The sequence below is a fragment of the Podarcis gaigeae genome (genome assembly GCF_964106915.1).
Source record: "Podarcis gaigeae genome assembly, chromosome: 12".
NCBI lineage: Eukaryota > Metazoa > Chordata > Lepidosauria > Squamata > Lacertidae > Podarcis > Podarcis gaigeae.
The window spans coordinates 46074013-46100552 of record NC_139688.1 but is presented as its reverse complement, the minus strand read 5'-3'; the positions used below and the strand labels follow the sequence as shown (position 1 = coordinate 46100552).

The 26540-nt window shown below is 45.5% G+C and overlaps 1 protein-coding gene and 1 long non-coding RNA gene across 9 annotated transcripts in view; one reads left to right on the top strand and one right to left on the bottom strand.

Moving 5' to 3' along the window:
* The window catches only part of SH3BP5 (SH3 domain binding protein 5), a 56425-nt gene that overhangs the window by 20270 nt on the left and 9615 nt on the right, over positions 1 to 26540 (bottom strand). For 4 of the 5 annotated variants that reach the window (XR_014556836.1, XM_083706020.1, XM_083706021.1 and 1 more), the window contains one exon: positions 9529 to 9657. Coding sequence is in view for 4 of the 5 variants with exons in the window: in XM_083706020.1 (XP_083562146.1) it covers positions 9529 to 9657 (129 nt within the window). In the remaining variant the exon portion in view is untranslated. Of the gene's footprint in view, positions 1 to 9528; positions 9658 to 10611; positions 10703 to 26540 lie in introns of those variants that run through there. The other variant, XM_083706019.1, reaches the window with a different exon arrangement.
* LOC310828453 lies at positions 10766 to 26538 on the top strand. Of its 4 annotated transcripts, none has more exons than XR_014556886.1 (3): positions 10766 to 10957; positions 17051 to 17213; positions 26081 to 26538. It is a non-coding gene; the product is annotated as an uncharacterized lncRNA (long non-coding RNA). The 4 variants fall into 4 exon arrangements; XR_014556887.1 differs by having other exon boundaries at positions 26077 to 26538; XR_014556888.1 differs by lacking the exon at positions 26081 to 26538 and adding an exon at positions 23581 to 23819 and having other exon boundaries at positions 10768 to 10957; positions 17051 to 17109.

Below are 26540 nucleotides of genomic sequence, written 5' to 3'. Positions count from 1 at the left end.
TTAAAAAAGAGGTATAGTCTAATAAGCACAAGATGGGATGGGAATTAGCCGAAGAAACAGAAGGCATTAAAAGCTGCATGGCAGCCACATGGCGCATAGTCGCTAAACTTAAGGAGACATTTTTTTAATTAAAAAACACAACCCGAAGGCCCCACACCCCTGCCTGGCCCCAATCTGGGGGCCCTGCTCCGCCAGGTGTATGACCACTTGGAGCCTCTCAACGCCAAGGGCAACCAGCCTCCACTCACCTTTACTATGTGGATGTTTGTATTTGGAAAAACCAGAATTTCAAAATTATTTTGTGCAGCAAACGTGCAGGACAGTTCCTACATGTTGCAGTCTGCTTGCCAGGAAGTCAAACTGTGGCCCTTACCCCAGAGAAAACCTGTTTAGGGGTGGGCAAAAGCCTGTTTAGGGCAGTGTGGTTTTTTTAACAGCCAGAGAGCAACAAACAGTGTGATCATTTTTATCGCTGGCAGCAAGAGGCTTATGCAGAACAGCTCACAGCCTACGATAGCAAACCTGTCAGAGGCTGAAATAAAAAAATTAAAAATCATAACTGGCTGCTCAGGGGGAAACCTAATGAGTGAAGTCGTGCTTTGGCAACTCTACAAATCACTCCGGTGGCTGGTGTGAAATATTTCCTTTACCAAACCAAGTCAACATCCTACCTCAGAAAAGCAACACCACATCACTGGTTGCTAAATTCCAGAGTTTGGGGGACAGGAAATCATTTCGCTTCCTCCAGCAGCTTTTTAAAAGCAGGTCATGCTTCCATTTTTCCTAGAATTCAGCACTGGGCATAAATCCAATTAAACCCAGTCACCCAAACAGTCTCCCCAGGCGGATATGGTTTCAAAAACAAGGCAAAAGGCCTGGTTTTGTCAGACGTCTCATGCCTGCATCAGTTCTGGCCTCCAAGCAACTTCCAGCCTATGCTTCCATGTAAAATCTATCTAGAACTTTATTAGCTGTGGCTCAGTGGTAGAGCGCATGCCTTCCATGAGCAATGTCACAGGTTCAAGCCCCGGCCTCTCCAAGTTTGCTTTTAATCAGTGCTTTAGCCCAAAGATCAATCAACTAGTTGTAGTTAATTGATTAGCAGAAACCAACTTAAAATCAGAAAGGGCAAAATTTTAACTGGATTTGTGAAGCTCAGAGTTAAGCACAAAGCTTTTTCTAGACTATTTTGATTCTGGTCAAATAAAGGTTGACAAATGGCCCTTCTAACAATCAGTAGCCTTTGTTTAGACAATACTGAGCTAAATGGACTAATAATAATAATAATAATAATAACCCGACCCATCTGACTGGGTTGCCCCAGCCAATCTGGGCAGCTTCCAGCATATACAAAAACATAATAAAACATTAAAAACTCCAGGGCTGCCTTCAGATGTCATCTAAAGGTTGTATAGTTATTTATCTCCTTGACATCTGATGGGAGGGCATTCCACAGGGTTGGTGCCACTACCGAGAAGGCCCTCTGCCTGGTTCCCTGTAACCTCACTTCTTATTCACAACTTGAACAGCAAACAACAAATCATGGCATTGTAGAGTTGGAAGGGAAATTAAACCACTTTCTAACTGTGGAGACTAGGGGACAATGCTTGGTGTTGCCTCCCGTATGAAGCTCCAGATTCATTCTCATTCTCTCATATATTTTTCAGTGTTACATTTTTCAAAACCACATTCACATTAAAATAAACACTTCCTCATTCATATCTTGCTTCAAAATAAACCAATCATTCACGACTTCCCTTCTTCCCCTTCCCTGGTTCCTTCCCTTCCATCCTGCACACTGTTATATAGCCATTTAACTCCCTTATTCCTTTATTATTCCTTTGTTATGTGTTATACTGTTGAATCTACCTCAATCCTACTAACGTTTTCACATGTTTACAGTTGATTTCCAAATACTCCACACACAAAAATCCATTCCTCTTTATATACTTGATCTTCTTTTATTTTACTCGTTAGACCTGCTAACTCTGCATATTCTCTCATTTTTAATTGCCAGTCCTCCTCGTTTTTGGGAAGTTCCAAATTCAGTGCATTCGCTCAGAACATTCACTTGGATCATAAGCAATCACACATGTCTGTACAACATCAAGCAACGTGAGCTGAATTTTCCCCAACTAATCAAACTAACAAGCTTGCTCCTAACTTTCTGTTCCTTTTTCATTAGATATAAGTATATATTACTGAATCATCACAATGCCCCGTTGGAGCAGATACCCAGTATCAAAGCAAGCTCTGTTGTGCAAGCTTGATGTCACGCTCCCGCAGTTTGCTCAAGATGGTGAAAGCAAAGGGCACCCAAAATTTAATGATGTTTCTCAACGAAAATGAAGTGATCTCGGAGGTGAAAGGCCGCAATGAAGTGCAGGCCCTAAGGGACTAATAAATCATGCGGGGTCATGGGAGCAAATGGGTCAAGATGGGGGCACCGCAAGCTTCCAGGGGGCTCTGCATCACAACCGATGTTAGAATCAGCAGCAGCAGGAGACTGAAGAAACAAGCCTCTCACATTGGCAAGAGCTGCAGAGACACCTCCCTAACTTAATATTTTTCCATGTATAAGGCAATGCTTTTTGCTAAAAAAAATTAGGCAAAAATTGGGTGTCGTCTTATACACCGATAGTGAATGCGGGGGGTGGGATGTGCAATTACAGCGGTGCCTCGCAAGACGAAATTAATTCGTTCCGCGAGTTGCTTCGTCTTGCGATTTTTTCGTCTTGCGGAGCGCGGATTCCCTGGGTATTAACGGCTTTAAGAAAAAGGAAGCAAACCCGCAAGACGTTTTCATCTTGCGAAGCAAGCCCATAGGGAAAATCGTCTTGCGAAGCAACTCAAGAAACGAAAAACCCTTTCGTCTTGCGCGTTTTTTGTCTAGCGAGGCATTCGTCTTGCGAGGTACCACTGTAATGGCAGCAGCAAGCAGGAGACTGACAGCGGCGACTGGGCGGGTGATTGGTGGCTGCAGCAAGGGCTGCTGGCGACTGGGCAGGCGATTGGCAGCTGTGGCAAGGCGGGCAGGCGATTGGCGGCTGCGGCAAGTGGGCGGGTGGGCTGGTGGTGGCGGCTGCGGCGAGGTGTGCAATCGGCAGTAGCTGTGGCAAGCGATCGGCAGTGGCAGGCAGGCAGGTGAGCGATTGGTGGAAGTGACCTCCCCCACTTTCCAAAAAAGCTAAACAACTTAATTTCTTAATTTAGGGTTAAAAAAAATAGGGGTCGTCTTATACGTGGAGGCGTCTTATACACGGAAAAATATGGGTGTGTGTGTGTATATATTTATAGTGTCTTGCCTCAGTAATGGACTGGATGAGAGCCAACAAACTGAAGCTCATTCCAGGTAAGAATGAGGCTCTGTTAGTGGGTGGTTCCCTAGACCGGATGGGTGGGAGATCACCAGCTCTTGATGGGATTACATTTCCTCTGAAGGAGCAGGTTTGTAGCTTGAGGGTGCTTCTGGATCCTTTGCTATCACTCAAGGCTCAGGTGGCCTCAGTGGCCCGGAGTGCCTTCCATCAGCTTCAGCTGGTGGCCCAGCTATGCCCCTATCTGGACAAGGATAGCCTAACTACCGCTGTCTATGCTCTGGTAACCTCAAGGTTAGATTACTGCAATGCGTTATATGTAGGACTGCCTCTGAAGACGGTTCGGAAACTTCAGCTGGTGCAGAATTCAGCGGCCAGGTTGCTCACTGGAGCATAGAATCATAGAATCATAGAGTTGGAAGAGACCACAAGGGCCATCGAGTCCAACCCCCTGCCAAGCAGGAAACACCATCAGACAGTGGCGTAGCGTGGGGGGTGCCAGGGGTGCCGGCCGCACCGGGCGCAACATCTGGGGGGGCGCAAGTCCAGAGGGAAGGGACAAGTTCCTTCCTCCGCCGGGCTCCCCGCCGCCACCGCCAGCCTTGTGCCCTAGCGCGCGCGCGCGCGCCGCCGCCGCCGCTGCGGCTGCGCTCCACTCACTGCTCGTAGGAGGAGCAGCCGCTGCAGCAGCGCCGACGCCGCCACCAACGCCTGGCCGGGCACGGGCAGCCTCCACACACCCCCGCCGCCGCCATCCGCTCGGCCCAGCCACAGGCGGCGGCTGCTTCTGCCGACTGGGAGGGAGGAGCCAAACCCTCCGAGAGGAAGCCAGCGGGCGGGCGAGGGTCTCCCAGCGGAAGGGGGCGCCGCTGGCTCCGGCTCTCAGTGCAAGCCTCAGCCGCGGGGGGGCGGGGGCGGGGGCGACGGGCGAGGACGGAGCGCGGCTGGAAGCCCCCGGACCAGGCTGGGGGGAAGAGAGGCGCTCGCCAAGCCCGGATCTGGAGCGCCTCGGAGCGCCCAAGGAGAGGAGAGGGCGGGGAGGCGCCCGAGGGGAGGGGGCTTCGGCTGCCTCCGCCCACGGGGGCTCCGCAAATAATAAATTTAATAAATTCCTGCTGAGCCTTAAGGGGGGGGTCCTTGGTTCCTTCACTCGCCCCCAGCCCCAATGGTGTAGCGTGGGGGGGGTGCAGGGGGGCCGGCCGCAACATCTGGGGGGGCACGCTCACATTCGAGTGCTAAAATCCAGGGGTTAGGGGGCGCAAATTACTTGCCTTGCCCCGGGTGCTGACAACCCATGCTACGCCACTGCCATCAGAGCACTCCTGACATATGGTTGTCAAGCCTCTGCTTAAAGACCTCCAAAGAAGGAGACTCCAGCACACTCCTTGGCAGCAAATTCCACTGTCGAACAGCTCTTACTGTCAGGAAGTTCTTCCTAATGTTTAGGTGGAATCTTCTTTCTTGTAGTTTGGAACCATTGCTCCGTGTCCGCTTCTCTGGAGCAGCAGAAAACAACCTTTCTCCCTCCTCTATGTCACATCCTTTTATATATTTGAACATGGCTTTCATATCACCCCTTAACCTCCTCTTCTCCAGGCTAAACATGCCCAGCTCCCTTAGCCGTTCCTCATAAGGCATCGTTTCCAGGCCTTTGACCATTTTGGTTGCCCTCCTCTGGACACGTTCCAGTTTGTCAGTGTCCTTCTTGAACTGTGGTGCCCAGAACTGGACACAGTACTCCAGGTGAGGTCTGACCAGAGCAGAATACAGTGGCACTATTACTTCCCTTGATCTAGATGCTATACTCCTATTAATGCAGCCCAGAATTGCATTGGATGGTTTGAGCATATTACACCAATTCTGGTCTGACTGCTCTGGCTACCAATTAGTTTCCAGACCCAATTCAAAGTGCTGAAGTATAAAGCCTGAAACGGCTCAGGACCGCAATACCTCAAGGACCGCCTCTTTCCATATGAACCTACCCAGACCCTGAGATCATCTTCTGAGGCCCTTCTTCATGTGCCTTCTCCCTGAGAGGTCCGGAGGGTGGCAACACGAGAACAGGGCCTTCTCTGCAGTGGCTCCCCATCTGTGGAATGCTCTCCCCAGGGAAGTTCGCCTGGTGCCTGCATTACACACCTTTAGGTGCCAGGCAAAAACGTTCCTTTTTAACCAGGCCTTTGGTTGATTTGGTTGACATCCTATGTCCTTTTAAAATGTGGCTCTTTTCAGGGGGGGTGTTATTGGGTTGTTGTTTTTATCCTGATTATATATGTTGTGATCTTTTCTATGAACTGCCCTGAGATCTCCGGGTATAGGGCGGTATATAAACTCAATAATAATAATAATAATAATAATAATAATAATAATAATAATAATAATAATAGAAGAACATTTTCAACAATTATAGGCACTTCACAGCAGAGCCGCTCTGCTACACCACCTTCCAGTGGATTTTGATCTTCCTATAGAAACACAGAAATATTTTCAGTCTCTAAGGTTCTCTCTTCTGGACAAAGAAAGAAACTTCCTCGAGCTACCGACGATTACCAAGCACGACTGCGTCAGCAGAAGAGGTCACCCAGTTATTGTGCTGAACCACTCCAGCTCTTTCGCTTGTCACCGACTCCGTGGCGGCCGGCCAAACATGAATCCAACTCTGCCCCATTTTCACAGACATGGGATTTTTGTTCTCAGAACTCATCCTTCCTTGCAGCTCTTGCCAAGAAGTGTTTTTGCAAGATGGGGCAAAGCTGTACAGTCGCGTAGTTTACCGCAAGTTCCAAAAAAGCAAATAGTGAAATTTAACGACTCTGAGGATGGCACTGGTGATTCAAACGATCGACTGACTGTATGTTTAAAGGAAATGACTTCCTCCAAAGGAATCCTGGGAACTATAATTTACCTCTTGCAAACCTACAATTCCCAGCACTCTTAACACACTACAGTTTCCAGGATTGTTTGGAGGAACCCACCTGCTTTAAATGCATGGTATGGATGTAACTTTAGACCGGATCTGCTTTTAACATGTGGATCTTTTTTGTTGAGAATAGTTTTTAAAATCAGAGCTGGAATCACTTTTGAATGTAATCAGAATTTCTGGTTTTTCAGGTCACCCAACAGATGTTCTGTTGTGTTCAGTTATATATGCGTGGGGGCTTATTATGGACACATGAATGCTGGATGTAGAATCATGGAACAATTTCAATTTCTACACTTAGAATCATAGAATTGCCCAAGGACCTTGGGTTAAGAACTTAATTCGTTCTGGAGGTCTGTTCTTAACCTGAAACTGTCTGTACCTGAGGTAACACTTTAGCTAATGGGGCCTCCCACTGCCGCCGCCGAGCGATTTCTGTTCTCATCCTGAAACAAAGTTCTTAACCCAAGGTACTATTTCTGGGTTAGCGGAGTCTGTAACCTGAAGCGTCTGTAACCTGAAGCATCTGTAATCCGAGGTACCACTGTAGTCCAATCCCCTGGAATGCAGGAATCTCAGCTAAAGCATCCATGACAGATAGTCATCCAAACTCTACTTAGAAACCTTTAAGCAAGAGAACCCACCACCTCCCGAGGGAGACCATTCCACCATCAAACAACTCTTACTGTCAGAAAGTTCTTCCTGATGTCTAGTCAGAATTGCCTTTCTTGTAACTTGAATTGTGTGCAATTCCGCTCCACACCCTTCTCAACACAGTCACATAACATCCGAAAAGTGCAACGAATCCGGAATTAGCAAAGGGATAGCCAACACAGGCTGGGTTTACTTCGTGTGTGTGTGGCGGGAACAATGTGCTGGGCTCTAAACCACTGAGGCTCTTGGGCTTGGAAGGTCGCCTGTTCAAATCCCCACGACAGAGTGAGCTGCCATTGCTCTGTCCCAGCTCCTGCCAACCTAGCAGTTTGAAAGCACACCAGTGCAAGTAGATAAATAGGTCCCGCTGTGGCATGCAGGTAAACAGTGTTTCCATGCGCTCTGGCTTCTGTCACGGTGTTCTGTTGCACCAGAAGCAGTTTTGTCCTGCTGGCCACATAACCCAGAAAGAAGTCTGTGAACAAATGCCGGCTCCCTCGGCCTGAAAGCAAGATGAGCGCTGCAACCCCATAGTCGCCTTTGACTGGACTTAACCGTCTAGGGTCCTTTACCTTTACCTTTTTTTGCAGCAGCTCATTATTCCACCTTAGCCACACAAGTCTTTTTCATAGAAGTGTAGAGTTGGAAGGGACCCCAAGGGACATCTAGTCTGACCCTCCTTTGCTGACAAGTATGTTTGGGTTGTCAACGAGCCTAATCACTTTCCTTCAAACTAGGACCACAAACAAGCATGAAAAGCAATTTATAAGCCGGTAAGAAGATGACTTTGAGGAGCTCCCACCCAATTCAGCTTTGTCAAGCCAGCTGACGGTTTATAGAAAGAGCCCCCTGTCTCGGACTACAAGCCCAGATCCCAGCTCACCTTCCCATTAGTAATAACCAAGGCTTAGATTCCATTGTGACGCAGCCACCCGACTGCTTCATCGCTCACTGCTCCTAAGAGAAATGAGCACACACTGCAAATAATTCCAGAATGTGGGGTCATGAGAGCTGGCCCCATGTCTCACAAAAGTGAAAAGCCTGAGAATGGAGTGCTTTTTTCCTAATCATTACAGGAGAACAAACCGAGGGCATTAACTACAATTGCACCATTGAATATCACTGTTCCATTCAATGCACCATTGAGTCTAGCCTGGTCATAAAATCAAAACTGGATCAAGGGGGGTATGGTAAGAAAAGAAAGCCATCTCAGTCACTATTATGATATTTAAAAACAGTCAGTGTGTCACAATATGATGATCACAAAGCAGCCACACAGCCATGTCCAGTCACAACTGTCTTCACACCCTAAGCCACAAACAGTCACTTTAAAGCAATGCCACCGGAATTTTTTGTTCTCCTTTTTGGTTCAAAACCACAGAAAGAGAAGGTGCAAGAGAGAAACTCCTCCATATTTTAGCTTGCCACCAGTTTCCATAACAACCCCAAAAGCCCGTGAGTAAGCAATGCCCAAATGTCTTCAAATTACAACACACCCACATGCTTTTTAAAATCGATTTGCAATTCGAGCTTCTGAGCATCCGGGATTTTAAAAATCAGAACAAAGAGATGGAAATCCCAAGACCGATAATTAGTTGTGCTCTGACGCAATTGCTGGGAATCACAGAAACGCAGATAGGTTTTTGGAAGGATCTGACAGATCATTATTAGTGGGGACGGGGGAAGAGAACAGAGCAAGTCCTTTCAGAGTTTACTTGCGCGTGGGTGATATTTACAAGCAGCCGGAGAGGGTACAGAAGGAGAAAAACGGTGTCATCAGTCCCGCGACCATTACGCACAGTTGAAACATCCACAATGATATTTGTCAAATGCTTACACATCGCACAATATAAACAGCATCTTTGTGCAGTGGTACCTTGGTTCTCAAACTTAATCTGTTCTGGGAGTCTGTTCCGACTCCCGAAACTGTTCGAAAACCATACCCCTAAACATTTTGTGAATCTTTGTACTTTAGTATTTATTAACAATAAAATTGTGATTTTCTTGAGTCAAAATGAGAGTATCCCTAAACGTTTTTTTAAAGAAAAAAGCACTGGTTTTATCAAAGTACAGCGGTACGTTGGTTCTCAAACATAATCTGTTCCAGGAGTCCATTCGACTCCTGAAACTGTTCGAAAATGAAGGCGCAGCTTCCAATTGGCTGCAGGAGCTTCCTGCACTCAAACAGAAGCCACGCCGGATGTTTGGCTTCCAAAAAACGTTCGCAAACCGGAACACTTACTTCTGGGTTTGCGGCGTTCGGGAGCCAAGCCATTTGAGAACCAAGGTACCACTGTACTCTTGGTGGGCAGATCTGGATGATAATTCATTATGGTTTATAAAGCTAGGAATGAGTATTGGGGCCAAGCCTTCAACTTTGGCTCGAAGTTCCTGGCTTGTATGCAACCAGTTCTTCGTTCTGTCCAAACCGGGGAATTCTGGCTCCACAAACCGAGAGAATAAGCCAAGATCACACCCTTAATACAAGCCAGGACCAAAGCCAGCGCAGAACAATTGCAGTATATGAACAATCGCAGTATATGAAGCTGCCAACCATGCTCCAAAGCAGGCTAAAGTGTACTCTGTGTGGCTAGAGTCACACCCTCCCCGCTTAATAGCGAAGGCTTTTTGACTTACCTGCCTGGCAACCCTCCGAGCTTCCCAGTAGGGTTTCGAGTCTTCGACAGCTTTCCCAATCTTCTTCACTAGTTCATCGAGTTTTATTGTAGCCTCAACCAGGACGGAGCGGAATTTCTGGCGCGCATCCTGCAACAACAGCAAAGGGAAGCAAAAAGGTGTCAGGAGACTATTCTCATAGTTGTAATTCACTACGCCTGCCCATCCTGAACAACATGGAGGAACCTTGAGGATCACGGCTGTTGGAGTAAATAAGAAAACGTGTGCCGTTCAAATTTCTGGAGAGTAAATAAAGATCATTGTGACAGTGAAAGCCTTAGATAAATGTCCAGTATGTGTATATAATATCTACCAACTTTTGCTGGAAATTTCAACTAGATTTGAACAGAGGCCAAACCCTCTCAAGTTTTTAAAAAAATCGGACATGAATTTCTGTATTCCTCAAAAGAAACAAATGGTTTTTGCAGGGTGATTTTTTTCAACTTTTAGAAATTTCCGAGTGATTCTGGGGCCCTTTTCCCCCTTAGCACTAACTAATAATATCCTTTCAGCTGTGACCATATTTGTAATATTTGTTTGGGGACTATTAGTTTTGTAACGAAAAAGAAGACATTTAAAAAACCGTGACATATATATATATCTCCATTGTAACTTGATTGTGTCACCTTCAATGGAATGCAATCTAGGCTTATTTGTATATAATTTTTTAATTACATTTTCTGAATTACATTTCAAAATATTCATTTAAACAACCTTAAATCAATGCCTTCCCTTCTTCTCTTTCGGTGGTTCATTTTGCTTACCCAACATCCTTGCATATTTTACATAAACCATTCTGTAATCCATTGTTACATCCATCAAAACTTATTTACATTGTTGAATTTATCTTAACGCTACCAGCGTTTTTAAATGAACAGCAATCTAGGTTTAAAGTGTGTCGCCTCGGTGCAATGTTTCCTAAACACAAGACAGACTGGGCTGCAACAACCTGCTGTTCCTATATGCCTATTTGGTGATATTTTATACCATTACAAGGGAATATGCGATTGCTGGCTTTGCCCAATATCTCACTAGCTGCCATACCAACTCAACCGTCAAGCAGAATGTTATTTGTAGCTTTCTCACCACCTTAAGGGGTGGGGTCCTGGCCATCTGCTCCAAAGTCTGGCTGGGATGGCACTGCTGATGTCACAATACTCTTGTGATGTAGTTTAGTCTGCTACCAGGCAGGATGACAACAAATGCAAAGTTGCCAATAGAAACAGGAGCCCAGTGCTTTGTGTCTATCCCTTCCAATATCTAGGGAAATCAGTGCTTGACTACATCATTCTCAAGTTCCCCATTCATTCCACCCAAAATTTTGCCTGGCACAGGAAGATGCTGGCTGCATGATTCATCGGGGAGCAGGAAGCCCAGTTGTGTCAGTATGGTAAGAATGACTGGGCTGTTCATGACATGATGTAAATACGCTGCACCACTGCATGGCATAAGTGGCAAGGTTATAATAGTTATATACTTTGTACTTACTATCTAGCTATCTATCTAATTAGGATGTGGGTGGTGCTGTGGTCTAAACCACTGAGCCTCTTGGGCTTGCCGATCAGAAGGTCAGCGGTTTGAATCCCCGCTATGGGGTGAGCTCCCGTTGCTCTGTCCCAGCTCCTGCCAACCTAGCAATTCGAAAGCACACCAGTGCAAGTAGATAAATAGGTACCGCGGTGGAGGGAAGGTAAACGGCGTTTCCATGCGCTCTGGCTTCCGTCACAGTGTCCTGTTGCGCCAGAAGCAGTTTAGCCATGCTGGCCATATGACCCAGAAAGCTGTCTGTGGACAAACGCCGGCCTGAAAGTGATGTGAGCGCCGCAACCCCATAGTTAGCTTTGGTTGGACTTAACCATCCAGGGGGACTTTACCTTTTACTATCTATTTGTTAGCAACATCTTTCCATAATCTGTGCTATAAATACCAGAAAATAAGTTCCGACTGACACAGGTGGCAAAGTAGGGGACCCCAGAAATCTCTCTCCAATGGAATCGTCCACTAAGCAGCATGGAGCTGTTGTCTATCTAACTCCAGCTTTAAAGAGCAACCATTTCTTCTGAGGGATAGCTCAGTCAACAGAGCATGTAGACTCTTTATCTCAGGGTTGTGGGTTCGAGCCCCACATTGGGCAAAAGATTCCTGCATTGCAGGGGTTGGAATAGATTATCTTTGTGGTTCTTTCCAACTCTACAATTCCTTGCAAGGATTAACACACACACAAACAGTCTAACATCCCAACAGCAAGCCAGAAAAGGATGATAATTAGCAACACAAGGTTTCATTTACTGGTGAAGCAAACATTTTAATTATAACCGACGTCTCTAAAAGCTTATTTCTGACTCTCTTTAAGAACTACGTGCTAGGATGACATCAGCTTTTATAATTGAGCAGCTGCAGAAATAGGACAGGAAAACAAGACAGGAGGACCATAATATGTAATTTCTGGAGCGTTGGTGGCTGGGCATAACCCTACTGTGAGCAGCTTAATCCTATTAAATAAGATGAGGCTTTCTGTGAAATTAAAGACTTGGGTGTATTATAAGCACTTTCGTTTTTCCAATAATTTCAAGTACTAGCCTGTATTTAATATACAGGACAAACAAAACCTGCTCTTGGGGGAGAAAAGGATTTTTGAGTAGCAAAAAAGGGCTGATAATTCCGTCCCCAGTATACCAGGGTGACTTCCTGTCATGATGGACGGAACATGCTGTCTCAAGAAAGAGAAACCAGACAGATTTCAAGGCCCTTTTAAACCACACAGTGATTTAAAGCAGCAGGGACAAAGCAAATGTTACACCCATCCACACACCCCTCCAGATATCCCAAATTTTGAATTCCAGGCCTGAAAGTCAAACAAAGATGATTCTCCTGCCCTTTACAGGATGACAGGTTTTCAGATACACAGCGCTCAATTCTCAGCTATATGGCAGGCAAGCATGGGAGTGAAATTTATTCTCTTCCCGGGGTTCATATAGCGGAGAAGCTCCATTATCCTCTTGACAACCCACAAGGCAGGGATTGGGATTCTGTTGACAGGCCATTACCCCAGTAGAAAGGAATAAATTGTTGACTGTAATATAAACCGGCTTTGAAGCTAGGTAGGCTCTAGCTTGCAATTGGCTTTATTAATCCAGCACTAAATGTTTAAACCACAGAGCCTAGGACTTGCCGATCAGAAGGTCGGCGGTTTGAATCCCCGTTGCTCGGTCCCTGCTCCTGCCAACCTAGTAGTTCGAAAGCACAAAGTGCAAGTAGATAAATAGGTACCGCTCCGGCGGGAAGGTAAACAGCGTTTCTGTGCACTGCTCTGGTTTGCCAGAAGCGACTTAGTCATGCTGGCCACATGACCCAGAAGCTGTACGCCGGCTCCCTCGGCCAATAAAGCGAGATGAGCGCCGCAACCTCAGAGTCAGTCACGACTGGACCTAATGGTCAGGGGTCCCTTTACTTTAAATGTTTAAATAGTCAGAGTAAGGCTAATATAACTGTTTCTTTTTTTTTTTTAATATAATTTTTATTAGGGGTTTTTACAGAATAAAGTACAAAGACAATAAACAACCTTACTTTTAACAGAGTTTCATAACTTCTTTGGACTTCCTCACATCTCCCGCTACCATTTTCATCATCATAGATTTTTTTTTCCATGCAATTTATCATCTAATTTGCAAATTTTATAACCACTTATTTAAATATAATCCTCTGCAAATTAATTTCTCTTAGTCTCACTTTACATCCCATTCCGATCCGATTTTGTGGTGGCCAATTGTTTATGATCAAACATCCTACTTAACTTCCACCAAATCACAATATTTTTGTAAATAAGTCTTAAATTTCCTCCAATCTTCTTCAACCCTCTCTTCTCCCAGGTCTCGAATTCTGCCAGTCATCTCAGCCAGTTGCATATAGTCCATCAGCTGCATCTGCCATTCTTCCAGAGTGGGTAGATCTTGAGTTTTCCACTTCTTGGCGATAAGTATCCTTGCTGCTGCTGTTGCGTACAAAAAGAATGTTCGATCCTTCTTTGGCACCATCTGGCCGACAATGCCCAGGAGGAAGGCCTCTGGTTTCTTAAGGAAGGTATACTTAAATACCTTTTTCAGCTCATTATATATCATTTCCCAGAAGACCTTCACCCTGGGACAAGTCCACCAGAGGTGAAAGAATGTTCCTTCATTTTCCTTACATTTCCAACATTTATTGTCTGGCACATGGCATATTTTGGCAAGTTTAACTGGGGTCATGTACCACCTATATATCATTTTCATTACATTTTCCTTCAGAGCATTACATGCCGTGAAGTTCATCCCCGTGGTCCACAACCTTTCCCAATCCTCAAACATAATATTATGCCCAATATCCTGTGCCCACTTTATCATGGCCGACTTAACCATTTCATCTTGTGTATTCCATTTCAACAGCAAGTTATACATTCTTGAGAGTACTTTAGTCTTAGGTTCTAACAATTCTGTTTCCAACTTCGATTTCTCCACCTGGAATCCTAACTTTTTATCCTTTTTAAAAATTTCTTGGATCTGAGCGTAATGTAACCAGTCTCGCACTTTGTCTTTCATTTTTTCCAAACTCTGCAATTTCCAATTATTGCCCTCTTTCTCTATTATTTCCCAATATTTCGGCCATTTGGCCTCCATATTGGGTCTTTTTCGGGCCTTAGCCTCCAGAGGTGATAGCCATCTTGGAGTTTTATTTTCCAATAGGTCTTTGTATTTTGTCCAGACATTAAACACTGCTTTCCTGACAATATGGTTCTTAAAGGCCTTATTGATCTTAACTTTGTCATACCATAAGTATGCATGCCAACCAAATGCATTGTTAAAACCTTCTAAATCTAACACATCGGTGTCCTCTAGAAGTAGCCAGTCTTTTAGCCAGCAGAAAGCTGCGGCTTCATAGTACAACCTTAAGTCTGGCAGGGCAAAGCCCCCTCTTTCTTTCGCATCAGTTGGCTAATATAACTGTTTCAAGCCGTCAGGCTTTGGGTCTCCCCAAAAAAAACACATTAGGAGCCATTCACACAGCCCCTTTCCCAACTGTGCAACTGCAAAGGGTAACTTATTCCCAATGTAAGATGAACTGGCAAAGCTCTGCTGACTGGGGCTGATGGGAGTTGTAATCCAAAACATCTGAAAAGCACCAGATGTGTACATGGAGCCCTTTAAGAAGGATAATGGCTTTCTGCAGCCATGCCCTAGTCTATGTTGAGCTTAGAAATGATCACATCAAGTCTGCAAATAAATTCCAACTTCTCATTGGAGTCCCCCTTTGGAATTTTGAGCATCTTCATGTTAGAGACTCTTCAGAGAGTCTGAAAATGCTCTCCCAGGGGCTTTCTCAGAATTACCACTGAGAAATTTGAAATGCAGAAATGACTGGCAGAATCCGAGACCTGGGAGAAGAATCGATGGAAGAGGACTGGAAGAAGTTTAAAGACTACTTGCAGAAACATTGTAAAATGTTTGAATGTTAAAATGATGTTGGATTTAAAGAGAATATGGCATCAGTGATATAGTTAAAAGGAGTATGCAAAAATTCTTAAAAAGAAAAGGGGGAAAAGACCAGAGCAATATTATGTCAAACTTAAACAAAATGGCACAAGGGTTTAAGTTATAAAGAATAGGTAAAGATTGATATTGAAAAGAGAAGAAAAATTGGAGACATAATAGGTTGAAATATATAATTATAAATGAGGTCTGAAAGAGGGTTAGAATTTGCTGAACTTGATTGTGTAAAGGGGAACACAAAAAAGGGAGATGTGAGGAAGTCAAGAAAGAAGGTTATATAGATAATAAGTTAAAAATTGGATTTTTTCTTGTTTATGTTTTTATTGTCTTTTTTTGTTTCTTTGTGATGTATTTTTTCTTTGTGATGTATCTGTTTTTTTGTTGTATGTTTGTTCTATTATATAAACTCTTAATAAATATCTTTCTAAAAGAAAGAAAGAAAGAAAGAAAGAAAGAAAGAAAGAAATGGCACTGTCTGATATAGATTCTCCAGTGGCCTAGTCGGGGGGGCACAGGGGCGATTGCCCCAGGCACAAAATTGTTAGGGCTGCAATATTTCAACACCCAGTGCTGCCTCAATATAGCTCATTGTGCCTCTGTCACTGGGCTCCATTGAAAACAGCTGCTGCATGCGAACCAGGAAGTGACCTCTCCAGCCAATGGAATGACTCTTCTTTTCTTATCTCTGTGGCTGCCATCTCCTGGGTGACACGGACACCGTTAGGCAGCTGAATGTGCATTCACACTCTTGTCTTTTCCTCTGCATGGCCCCGGGCACTGGCAACCCATGGTACGCCACTGGCAAGACCAGAGAGAACGGGTGGGCTGTGAGCATCTCCTGGGAAGGACACTGCCTCAAACCATGCTGCCAGACAGTGTGATCAATATTGAACTAGATGGATTCTGCCTAAGGCAGCTTCCTATGTTGCTAACGTTTGTGACGCATTCACACGATTCTCAACTTCTCCAGTGATTTTTCAATAACTTCCCCGATCACAGTGGCAGCTGTTCTAAACCGCGCAAGGGAAAGTCTCAAATTCTGCCTCACGCCCAAAGCTGTCAACTTACAGATTTGAAAATAAGGGACCAGCTGCCTCGAAAATAAGGGATCAGCAGCCAAAATAAGGGATTTTAGTCAACCAGCAGCCAAACGAAGCCTCAAGTGGTGGTTCCCACAGCGCAGCAACCCGGCAAAGGGGACGCAGCAAGGAAAACCACCGTCACCTCTCCGCTGGGAAGCGCTGAGCAAAGGCGAGTCCCCAGGCAATGCAGCCGATTTGATCTGCACAAGGCATGCAAGCTCCACCCCCCAGTCGTTCTTAAACTCCTTATTGGCTGAGCAACGCAGCAAGCAACACAGTTGGAGCCTCCCTCCTCCCTGGCCGGCAGGAAGGGATGGAGAGGAGCTGCTTCCTTTGAAATCCGGGGAATTTAAGGGACATCATCAATAAGGGACAGCAGCGGGACATGGCACTGGGATAAGGGACTGTCCCGCCAAATAAGGGACACTTGACAGCTATGCTCACACCACACTGCCAGGAACATGAACCATGGTGGGTGGTTGTTAGGCTACATCTGCCCCACAATTGGAAGAGCCTTGACATACTCTGGCCAAAGCTCCTTATTCATCGGCTCTATGGGGCTATCTGTTTAGCCCATTTTAGTGTTGGCTAAGCTCTAAAATCTTCCTGGATGTTTAACGGTGTATTGACAAATGTACCTTTTCTGACTGACAGCCGAATAAAAGGTTGATGATGATATTCATCGGCTCAAAGCTCCAACCATTCTGCTGTCACTCCCAGCTGCTCTGCTGCAGGCCTCCCAGCGCTTGACCAGCTGCCCTACCTCAATGGGTCATTAAATATTTCCTTCCTTCCTTCATCACCATTGTGTGCAGCATTCTGTTTTCTTAAATGCAGAACAAATCATCTAATTCCGTCCCCCTTTCCTTTTGTTTCCAGGCTGGCCCACCTTGCAGCAAATTCCGGTTCAAACCGCATGGTCACGGACGGCGGGACAAGTGAGTGGATCAGCCCAATTGAAAAACCAGTTAAGTGGGGATATGTGGTCCTCAGTCAGTTTCGTTTACTGCAAGTCAGCTTTTAAAGGATTCCATTTTAACTGGTGTGTTGATATGTTAAGAACAGTGAATGGCTGTTGTTGCATTGTGAATGGCAAACAAAGTTGATGGACTATGCCGAAATGGCAAAATTAACTGGAAAGCTCAGAAATCAAGAAGAGAAGAACTTTAATAAGGAATGCGGAAAGTTTATAATTTACCGTATTTTTTGCTCTATAAGACTCACTTTTTCCCTCCTAAAAGTAAGGGGAAATGTGTGTGCGTCTTATGGAGCGAATGCAGGCTGCACAGCTATCCCAGAAGCCAGAACAGCAAGAGGGATTGCTGCTTTCACTGCGTAGCAATCCCTCTTTCTGTTCTGGCTTCTGAGATTCAGAATATTTTTTTTCTTGTTTTCCTCCTCCAAAAACAGTATTGTGGTCTGGTGCGTCTTATAGAGCGAAAAATACGGTATTTACAAGTCCACTGTTAGCAGGATTTTAACCACACTTGTAAAGTACAGTGGTGCCCCACAAGACGAATGCCTCGCAAGATGGAAAACCCGCTAGACGAAAGGGTTTTCCGTTTTGGAGGTGCTTCGCAAAACGAATTTCCTATGGGCTTGCTTCGCAAGACGAAAATGTCTTGCGAGTTCCTGCAGGGTTTTTTTCCTCCCCCCCCCTTTTTCCCAAGCCGCTAAGCCGCTTATCAGCTGATCCACTAAGCCGCTTAACAGCTGATCCGCTAAGCCGCTTAACAGCTGATCCGCTAAGCCGCTTAACAGCTGATCCACTAAGCCGCTTAACAGCTGATCCACTAAGCCGCTTAACAGCTGATCCGCTAAGCCACTTATCAACTGATCCGCTAAGCCCGCTAAGCCACTAATAGCGCTAAGCCGCTAAGCCGCTAATGGGCTTGCTTCACAAGACGAAAAAACCGCAAGACGAAGAGACTCGCGGAACGGATTCTTTTCGTCTTGCGAGGCACCACTGTAATGGAAAGTAGGGATAATTTAGGGTGAAAAATTCAGAGAAGTATTGATACGCAGTTGTAAATAGTAATCCCGTTAGGACCCAGGGAAGGGATGGGGGGAAGTCAGGAGATTCAGAGTAATCTCAATATTTGGATTCAGAACTATTTTATGTTGTATGTTTATACTTTTTAAAATCAAATGTTAAAAATTGTTTGGGGGAGAGAGTCCTGCATTGCAAAGGCTTGGACCAGAAGGCCATCGTGGTTCTTTCCTACTCAATGATTCTAACCCTGAAGAGGATAATATAAAACTTGGTAGGTCAAACACATGATACATAGCGTCAACTGAATTGCAGATTACTAATATATTTTTGTGTAAGTGCACACTGTGACCCTTCCTATTCCCAATTCAGTATGCATGCATGAGCAAGAATAATTTCCTGCTCTCCTCTCCTCCCCCCACCAAGCACACACAGCTTCATTACTAAGTCTTAGTTCTCGGAGATCTGCATTTACAAGCAGTGCCCATGAACTTTACTCTCAAGTACAGCAAAGGGATACGTAAATATGGGCCACAGCTCACGTTCAAAGCATCACTAAACGCTTGCCACAAATGAGAACACTGTGTTTGGTCTGAACTAGCATCAGGATGGAGTGCAGGCAAGTTAACCCTTTCCCCTCTTCGTGGTCCCAATGACCCTCCCCAAAATAAATTCTTGGAAGGGAAAACTTGCACTGGTGCCAATGGAAGTTTGACCTCCCAGGGCTAAGGGGTTGGGTTGAGTTCCCAGCCCTGCTTTCCCTTCCAAGCTATGCAAATGTTTAACCACCAGCACCAACTGCTTATGCACAATTCATGTCATGCTATGGAAGTGAAAGCTGGACCATAAAGAAGGCTGATCGCCGAAGAATTGATGCTTTTGAATTATGGGGGTGGAGGAGACTCTTGAGAGTCCCGTGGACTGCAAGAAGATCAAACCTATCCATTCTGAAGGAAATCAGCCCTGAGTGCTCACTGGAAGGACAGATCCTGAAGCTGAGGCTCCAATACTTTGGCCACCTCATGAGAAGAGAAGACTCCATGGAAAAGACCCTGATGTTGGGAAAGATGGAGGGCACAAGGAGAAGGGGACAACAGAGGACGAGGTGGTTGGACAGTGTTCTCGAAGCTACAAACATGAGTCTGACCAAACTGCGGGAGGCAGTGAAAGACAGGAGTGCCTGGCGTGCTCTGGTCCATGGGGTCACGAAGAGTCGGACACGACTAAACAACAACAAGCTTTGCCCTCCGTCTCGAACTTTGCAAATAAGCACTCAAGTTACTACCCTGCTGTTATATTTTTTATCTTTTTTTAGCAGCCTGCCGGGGCCTGGCTAAAAAGGGGTGGAGAGACCCCCACACCCCGTTTGCAACAGGGCTGACTATCAGAGGGGAGATCTTTCATATCAAAAAGCCATCCTGTCCACAAACGCAAAGCCAGAGCACTGCTGATGTGGCAGAGCAGCGCTCGCTGGTCTTAAAACAGTATTAGTGAAGAGTTCACTTCACAAAGGCTTCAATCAGGAGCAGGAACACCAGACAAAGCCGCGCATTAAAAATCCCTCGGAGGACCTCCATAATCCTTGGCTGCAGCATTAGCGCTGGGCTCTGCACTCTGTGCCAACGGAGTTATGGATTTTAACCAAGCCCAATCAAAGGCTCATTAAGAAGCAATAGATTAATTTATACAAAACCATCAATGGCCCAGTGCCTTTCAATCCATTTGCTCTCTACCTTGCTGAGACCACCGTAGCAACACGCGGCAGGCTTCCAAGTCATCGGAGGAGCAGCGAGCGCTCCAGGGGGCCATAAACAATTGGGCAGAGAGGATACAGGATGCTATTTATCGTCTTGCAGAACCGAGGCTGCCAAAGATATTGACTTTGCAGGCTGCTAGCCAAACCTTTGTTTTTTTTTAACAGGAGAACATACATGCATCAGCCACAGATTCTTGGATTTACATGTCATGGAAATAATTTCCACCACGTAAATTACTACCATTATTTATGAAATTTGTATACCGCCCCTCATCTGTAGATCTCAGGGCAATTCACAGCACTGAAATACCAAAACACAAAATACGTAAGAAAAAGAAGCAAACCAGTATCTATACTGCCGCGACTGTCGGTTCTGCACAGCCAATGATTTTGATACAGGATCTCAAATCATCTTCAATGTGCTAGCGAGCTGTAGCGCACCGAAAGTGGCGTCCAGCACACAGCGGCAGAAGCTCACAACAACTTCGCATGCGCTGGGAAGTTGCCACAGAGTAGCCTATGGCTGGCATTGAGGGACGTAGAAATGAGGAAGGCCTGCACATCTCGCAATTCCCCAGACCTAACAGGACTTGTCATTCTTGTACTGTGGTCTCCCAAATGCAGGGATTTATATATTCCACCTTTCTTTGAAGGACATCATAACGGCACTCGTGGTTCTCCTACCCTAGCAGCATTTTATCCTCGCGACCAGCACTCAAAATTCTCCAGGTGCATTTTGCAGCTGGCTATCACCCACTTAAGGGACGTGGGTGGCGCTGTGGGTTAAACCACAGAGCCTAGGACTTCCCGATCAGAAGGTCGGCGGTTTGAATCCCTGCGACGGGGTGAGCTCCCGTTGCTCAGTCCCTGCTCCTGCCAACCTAGCAGTTAGAAAGCACATCAAAGTGCAAGTAGATAAATAGGTACTGCTCCAGCGGGAAGGTAAACGGCATTTCTGTGTGCTGCTCTGGTTCGCCAGAAGCGGCTTTGTCATGCTGGCCACATGACCCGGAAGCTGTACGCTGGCTCCCTCGGCCAGTAAAGCGAGATGAGCGCCACAACCCCAGAGTCGATCACGACTAGAGTCCCTTTACCTTTACCTATCACCCACTTGCAACCAAGTGAAGATGCCAGGATGGCGCCAGATGCCTCCCACCATCTGGAGACGCATTCCTGGGGATCCTCGAAAGCGTTCGACTGTTTTCACACTAACCAGCAACACATCCTGTGGAATTCTATCCATTATATTTTATCTGCACCATCAGAATTCATTTCAGGAACCCAAAAGTCGTATTGGAAAAAATGTGACTTTCAAGCAACCTGTCCCAAAAACGGCAACATGTTGTTCTGATTTGGCGACTGCAACCCTGGCTTAAGGAGCCTGGCTTATATATCTGAGTTTCTAACACCCCTCGCGACAACCCTTGGAGGTTGAGAGAGAGTGCAGCTGTTCAAAGAGCACCCTGAATTTCTTTCTTTTCTTTTTTTAATTATTTTATTTTCAATGCAAAATCATAACAAAAAATACAAACATTGAATCCAAAATAATACTATACAAACAAGAAAGAAAAGCAGAACATACAAAAAAGGAAAACAAGACAAAAAACAAGACAAAAAAGCATACATCTAACAAATAAAACCATATCATCATTCTAATCTAGTCAATACATACATAAACACAAACTGACTTCCTTCCTTTGTTCTAAGACGTCAAAATTTTTACTCTTACTGTATTGTTGTGTCTAATGTAGATTACTTCCATCTTTGTACTTTTTTTACACCATTTTTCTTTTTCTTTAACCCTGTAAGCATCATTCATTACATACCGATATGCTTACTCCAGAACAATGTTTTTTCATATACTCTTTAGCACATCCCATTCTTTTAATAATTTCTGGTCCGATTGTCCCCTTATGAATGCTGCGAGTCTTGCCAGATTTATGTGTTCACAAAATTTAATTTGCCATTCTTTCACTGATGGAATTTTTCTCCCTTTCCAGTTTTTTGCTATAAGCATCCTGGCAGCTGTCGTTGCATAAAGGAATACTTTCCTTTGATTGTCGGGAATATCATTTGTGATTATACCTAAAAGGAATGCCTCCGGTTTTTACTGAAAGATATTTTGAACATCTTTTTGGTTTCTTCATAAATTTCATTCCAGAATTGTTTAACAGGTCGGCATTCCCACCACATGTGTAACATTGTTACATTGTTCCCTGAATTTCATGGCTGAGTGGGGATTTGAACCAGAGTCGCCCTAGCCCACAACTCTTAACCAATAGTTGCAGACGTCAAAGCCAGGTTTATCCAGCATGCAGCCCGATGGATCACAATTTGTGCAGACCTAGAATAATGATGGCTCTGCAAAGATAGGGACGTGGAGAGATCGGTCCACCTCTTCCGTATCTCTCGTGCCACAGAAAAGGATGCAAAGGAACGCCTAGCTATGGCGCCCTTGAGCTCTTCCCTTGGCACACACAAGGCCTCAGAACCACCATCACATAGACCCCAAGGACAAGGTGGAGACAGTGGTTACCATTTTCTCCCTTGGAAAGTACGTGGAGCTGAAAGAGGAAGCTGGAAAAGTGCCACTGCTTCCCACTTCCTCTTTCAGCAGAATGTGCTTTTTAAAGCTCAGAGTAATTCAAAGGAACCCAACTTTTACCTTGGAAAAAGGGTGAGCGCACATGCTCTCTCTGCCTCTTTCAGCCTCTGGGAGAAGGGCTGGTTTGAGGGAGGGAGGAGGGAGGTTTCCCACTGCGCCCGCGAAAAAAACTCAACTACGTCCTTGGGCTTCGAAAGGTTGGTAACCTGGGTATAAACAGCATCAAAGCAGTACAGACATACCTTGTAAGTCGAACGGAATCGGTTCCGGAATTCTGTTTGATTTCCTAGGTGCAGCTTCCAATTGGCTGCAGGAAGCTGCACTGGACGTTCCAAAAATCATTCAAAAACCAGAACAATCACTTCTGTTTTTTGATCATTCGGAAGCCGAAACATTCGACTTTACAGGCATTGGGCTTCCGAGGTTCCACTGTGCAAAGGATGCATTCTCTAGCTATTCTGCCTTCCCACCAGGGCACTACTGACCAAATTACCGGCATACATTAAAGGTAAAGGTAAAGGGACCCCTGACCATTAGGTCCAGTTGCAGACGACTCTGGGGTTGTGGCGCTCATCTTGCTTTATTGGCCGAGGGAGCCGGCGTACAGCATGACTAAGGCGCTTCTGGCGAACCAGAGCAGCACACGGAAACGCCGTTTACCTTCTTGCCGGAGTGGTACCTATTTATCTACTTGCACTTTGACGTGCTTTCAAACTGCTAGGTTGGCAGGAGCAGGGACCGAGCAACGGGAGCTCACCCAGTTGCAGGGATTCAAACCGCCGACCTTCTGATCGACAAGTCCTAGGCTCTGTGGTTTAACCCACAGCACCACCCGTGCCCCACACTGGCATACATTAGAGAGGGGCAAATTAGTGCTTTCGTGCAATTCTCATCTGGGACCCACCGCCTCAAAAACATCCCCCAACATTCATAAATTACAGACAGCCGTGTCCTCAATTGCCCTTTGTTTGCGGAGATCGGTGCCCAGAAGACTTATTCGGAGACCTCTTCTCCGAACTGGCGACATCTGCCCAGAATAGCCTCTTCTCCTTTGCCAGGTCCCTGACTGACAACATCGGTTACCATCGGCTGGAGGTAGGGAGCTAAAGTTTAAAAGGCCAGGCGACAAGAAAGGAGCATTCAAGTAAGCGCTATGTTGTTTCTTTCAAAATGGCCTAGGGAAAAACAAATCCAGGGTATTGGACAAACGGGAGCAGAGAACAAAAGGGAAAAAGAAAAAAAAATCTACATGATTGCTGCCTCTCTCCACCCCCCAAGACAAAATGCTATTACCTGCTTTCAGTCAGCATGCATTTTATTATGTTTTTACTATTTTTTTATCATTGGTGTTCTGTAATGTGTTTTTAATGTTGTACACTGCCCTGGGATCTTTGGTATGTAAATTGATATTGTTGTTATTGTTGTTTCATATGCAGCACGATACTGAACATCTCGTGAACAGTTATTTCTAAACAGCAGCTGAAGCAAGAAAAATCATTTAAGACATTGGTCCTCCAGTTGTTGTTGGACAACACCTCATAGAGCAGAGTTGGAAAGACCACGTGGGTCATCAAGTCCAAAGATCCTACAATGCAGGAATCTTTTTGCCCAATGTGGGGCTCAAACCCACGACCCTGAGATTAAGAGCTCCACGCTCTACCCATCAGCCAAAGTCAACAAAGCCAATAACCAGGGAAGGCGGAAGTTGTGAACATCTGGAGAGTCAAAGCTCCCCATCCCTGCCTTAAGATTCACTTCATACCACCAATCCTAGCAGAAAGATGCATGAATTTAACCCGGGTATGGGGAGCTGCACTCTGCCGATGGGGGCTGATGGGAGCTGTAGTTTGCCAACATCTGGAGAGCCACATCTGGATTCCAAAAAAACGGAAAGCGTAGCTTGCAGGAATGAGATCAGCCAGACTGAAGTAGGTTAGCGCTTCAATTCTCAGACATTTTGCTACCCGAGGCAGAGCAGCAAATGTCACACAGCCCTTTCCCTCAAGTCGAGGCACAGAGTACTCAAGGCCGACCAACATACTTTGGCACCCAAGGCAGAAAAATCCCACAAGCTTCCCCTTTCCCTGGCAGTAACGGTCAAGTCCCGTAATTAACAACTCGCTGCCCTCTGATGACACTCACTCTGTCTAATGGTAGGGCTGGCCCCATCCATTTTGCATGCAGAACAGTGCAAGGATTGCTAAAGGGCACTAAGGGTGATGACCAATACTCCTTCAGTTCTGTCAAACACGTGGCTCATCCTCTCCCAATCTGTAAAATGGTGGCAGAGGAGCAGAGGAGAAATATTCCCACAGCCCAACATTCTGGTCCACTCTGTGGCTTGTTTGTTCTATGCTTGGCTACCATAAGGAGGGAGACAAATGCCCCCTTTTCAAACAATTCTGAGAGTACTTAACCTATAAGGTGAAGGGACCCCTGACCATTAGGTCCAGTGGCGGATGAATCTTGGGTTGCGGCTCTCATCTCGCTTTAATGGCCGAGGGAGCCGGCGTACAGCATGTGGCCAGCATGACTAAGCTGCTTCTGGCAAACCAGAGCAGCGCACGGAAATGTCGTTTACCTTGCCCCTGGAGCAGTACCTATTTATCTACTTGCACTTTGACGTGCTTTCGAACTGTTAGGTTGGCAGGAGCAGGGATCGAGCAATGGGAGCTCACCCCGTTGCGGGGATTTGAACCTCCAACCTTCTGATCGGGAAGTCCTAGGCTCCGTGGTTTAACCCACAGCGCCACCTGCGTCCCTACTTAACATATACTACTACATTTTTTGGCTTTCTATCTGTTGCGGCAACCTTTCCTCATTTTGACAGTCAGTGAGCAAAGCTGTGAGGCGCAAGCATATCCATTTTGAGACTATGTGCTTGCGGAACTGGGATTTTTACAAGTATGCGTTCTGCTTTTGTGAGAAATCCACCTTTTGGTGTGGCTGCACCCATAAATATTAGGCAGGCGCTTCCGTCCTTTTTTCGATACCTTCTTTAAAAAAAAGAAAATAAAGCGAGACTATCCAGATGCGAAATTGTATCCGGCCTATCCGTATTTTAAAACTATCCATTTTAACGAACGTTTTGATATTTTCATTTTGCCTTCCTGTTTTTAAAACCCGTTGACTTTTATGGCATTTTCCAGGTTGTTTTCGATTAAAAAGGTAAAGGGACCCCTGACCATTAGGTCCGGTCATGACCGACTCTGGGGTTGTGGCGCTCATCTCGCTTTACTGGCTGAGGGAGCCAGCGTACAGCTTCCGGGTCATGTGGCCAGCATGACTAAGCCGCTTCTGGCGAACCAGAGCAGCGCACGGAAACGCCGTTTACCTTCCCACCTATTTATCTACTTGCACTTTGACGTGCTAGGTTGGCAGGAGCAGGGACCGAGCAACGGGAGCTCTGCCCGTCGCGGGGATTCGAACCGCCAACTTTCTGATCGGCAAGCCCTAGACTCAGTGGTTTAACCCACAGCACCACCCACGTTCCTGTTTTTGATTAAGCTGTATATAAATCTGGCAGAAATAATAAGTCTTTCTTTCATTTTGAGGCAGCATCTCAGGATCCCGCAAAGGTTGGCGGAAGCGCTAAAGGAGGGCGAGAGAGAGAAGGAGGGAGCCCAACCAAATTCAAAAGCACTGTTTGCATACCTACATGTAGGATTAATTACCACTTTGATTGCTACACTCCTTATCCCTTGGTGCAGGATATCACAGGACTAATGAAATTCAAAGCACTGTACAAAGTAATGTCATTCAATTTCAGTGTCTGAGCAGGAGAAGTGTGACCTACTTTCTCTTCGTCTGCCGACTTAGTCCACGCAGACATTTTATTTTTATTTTGCCGTTTCTCTGGTGTGTGTGTGTGTGCTTTGTTTTTTTTTAAGCGGCCAAGACAAAAAATCCAAACAAATACCATTCTCTTAAAAAAAACCAACAATAATAACAACCTTAAAAATGTATATACAAGATCTCCGAGAAGAATGTATGTTTGTACAAAGCAGGAAAGCATTTT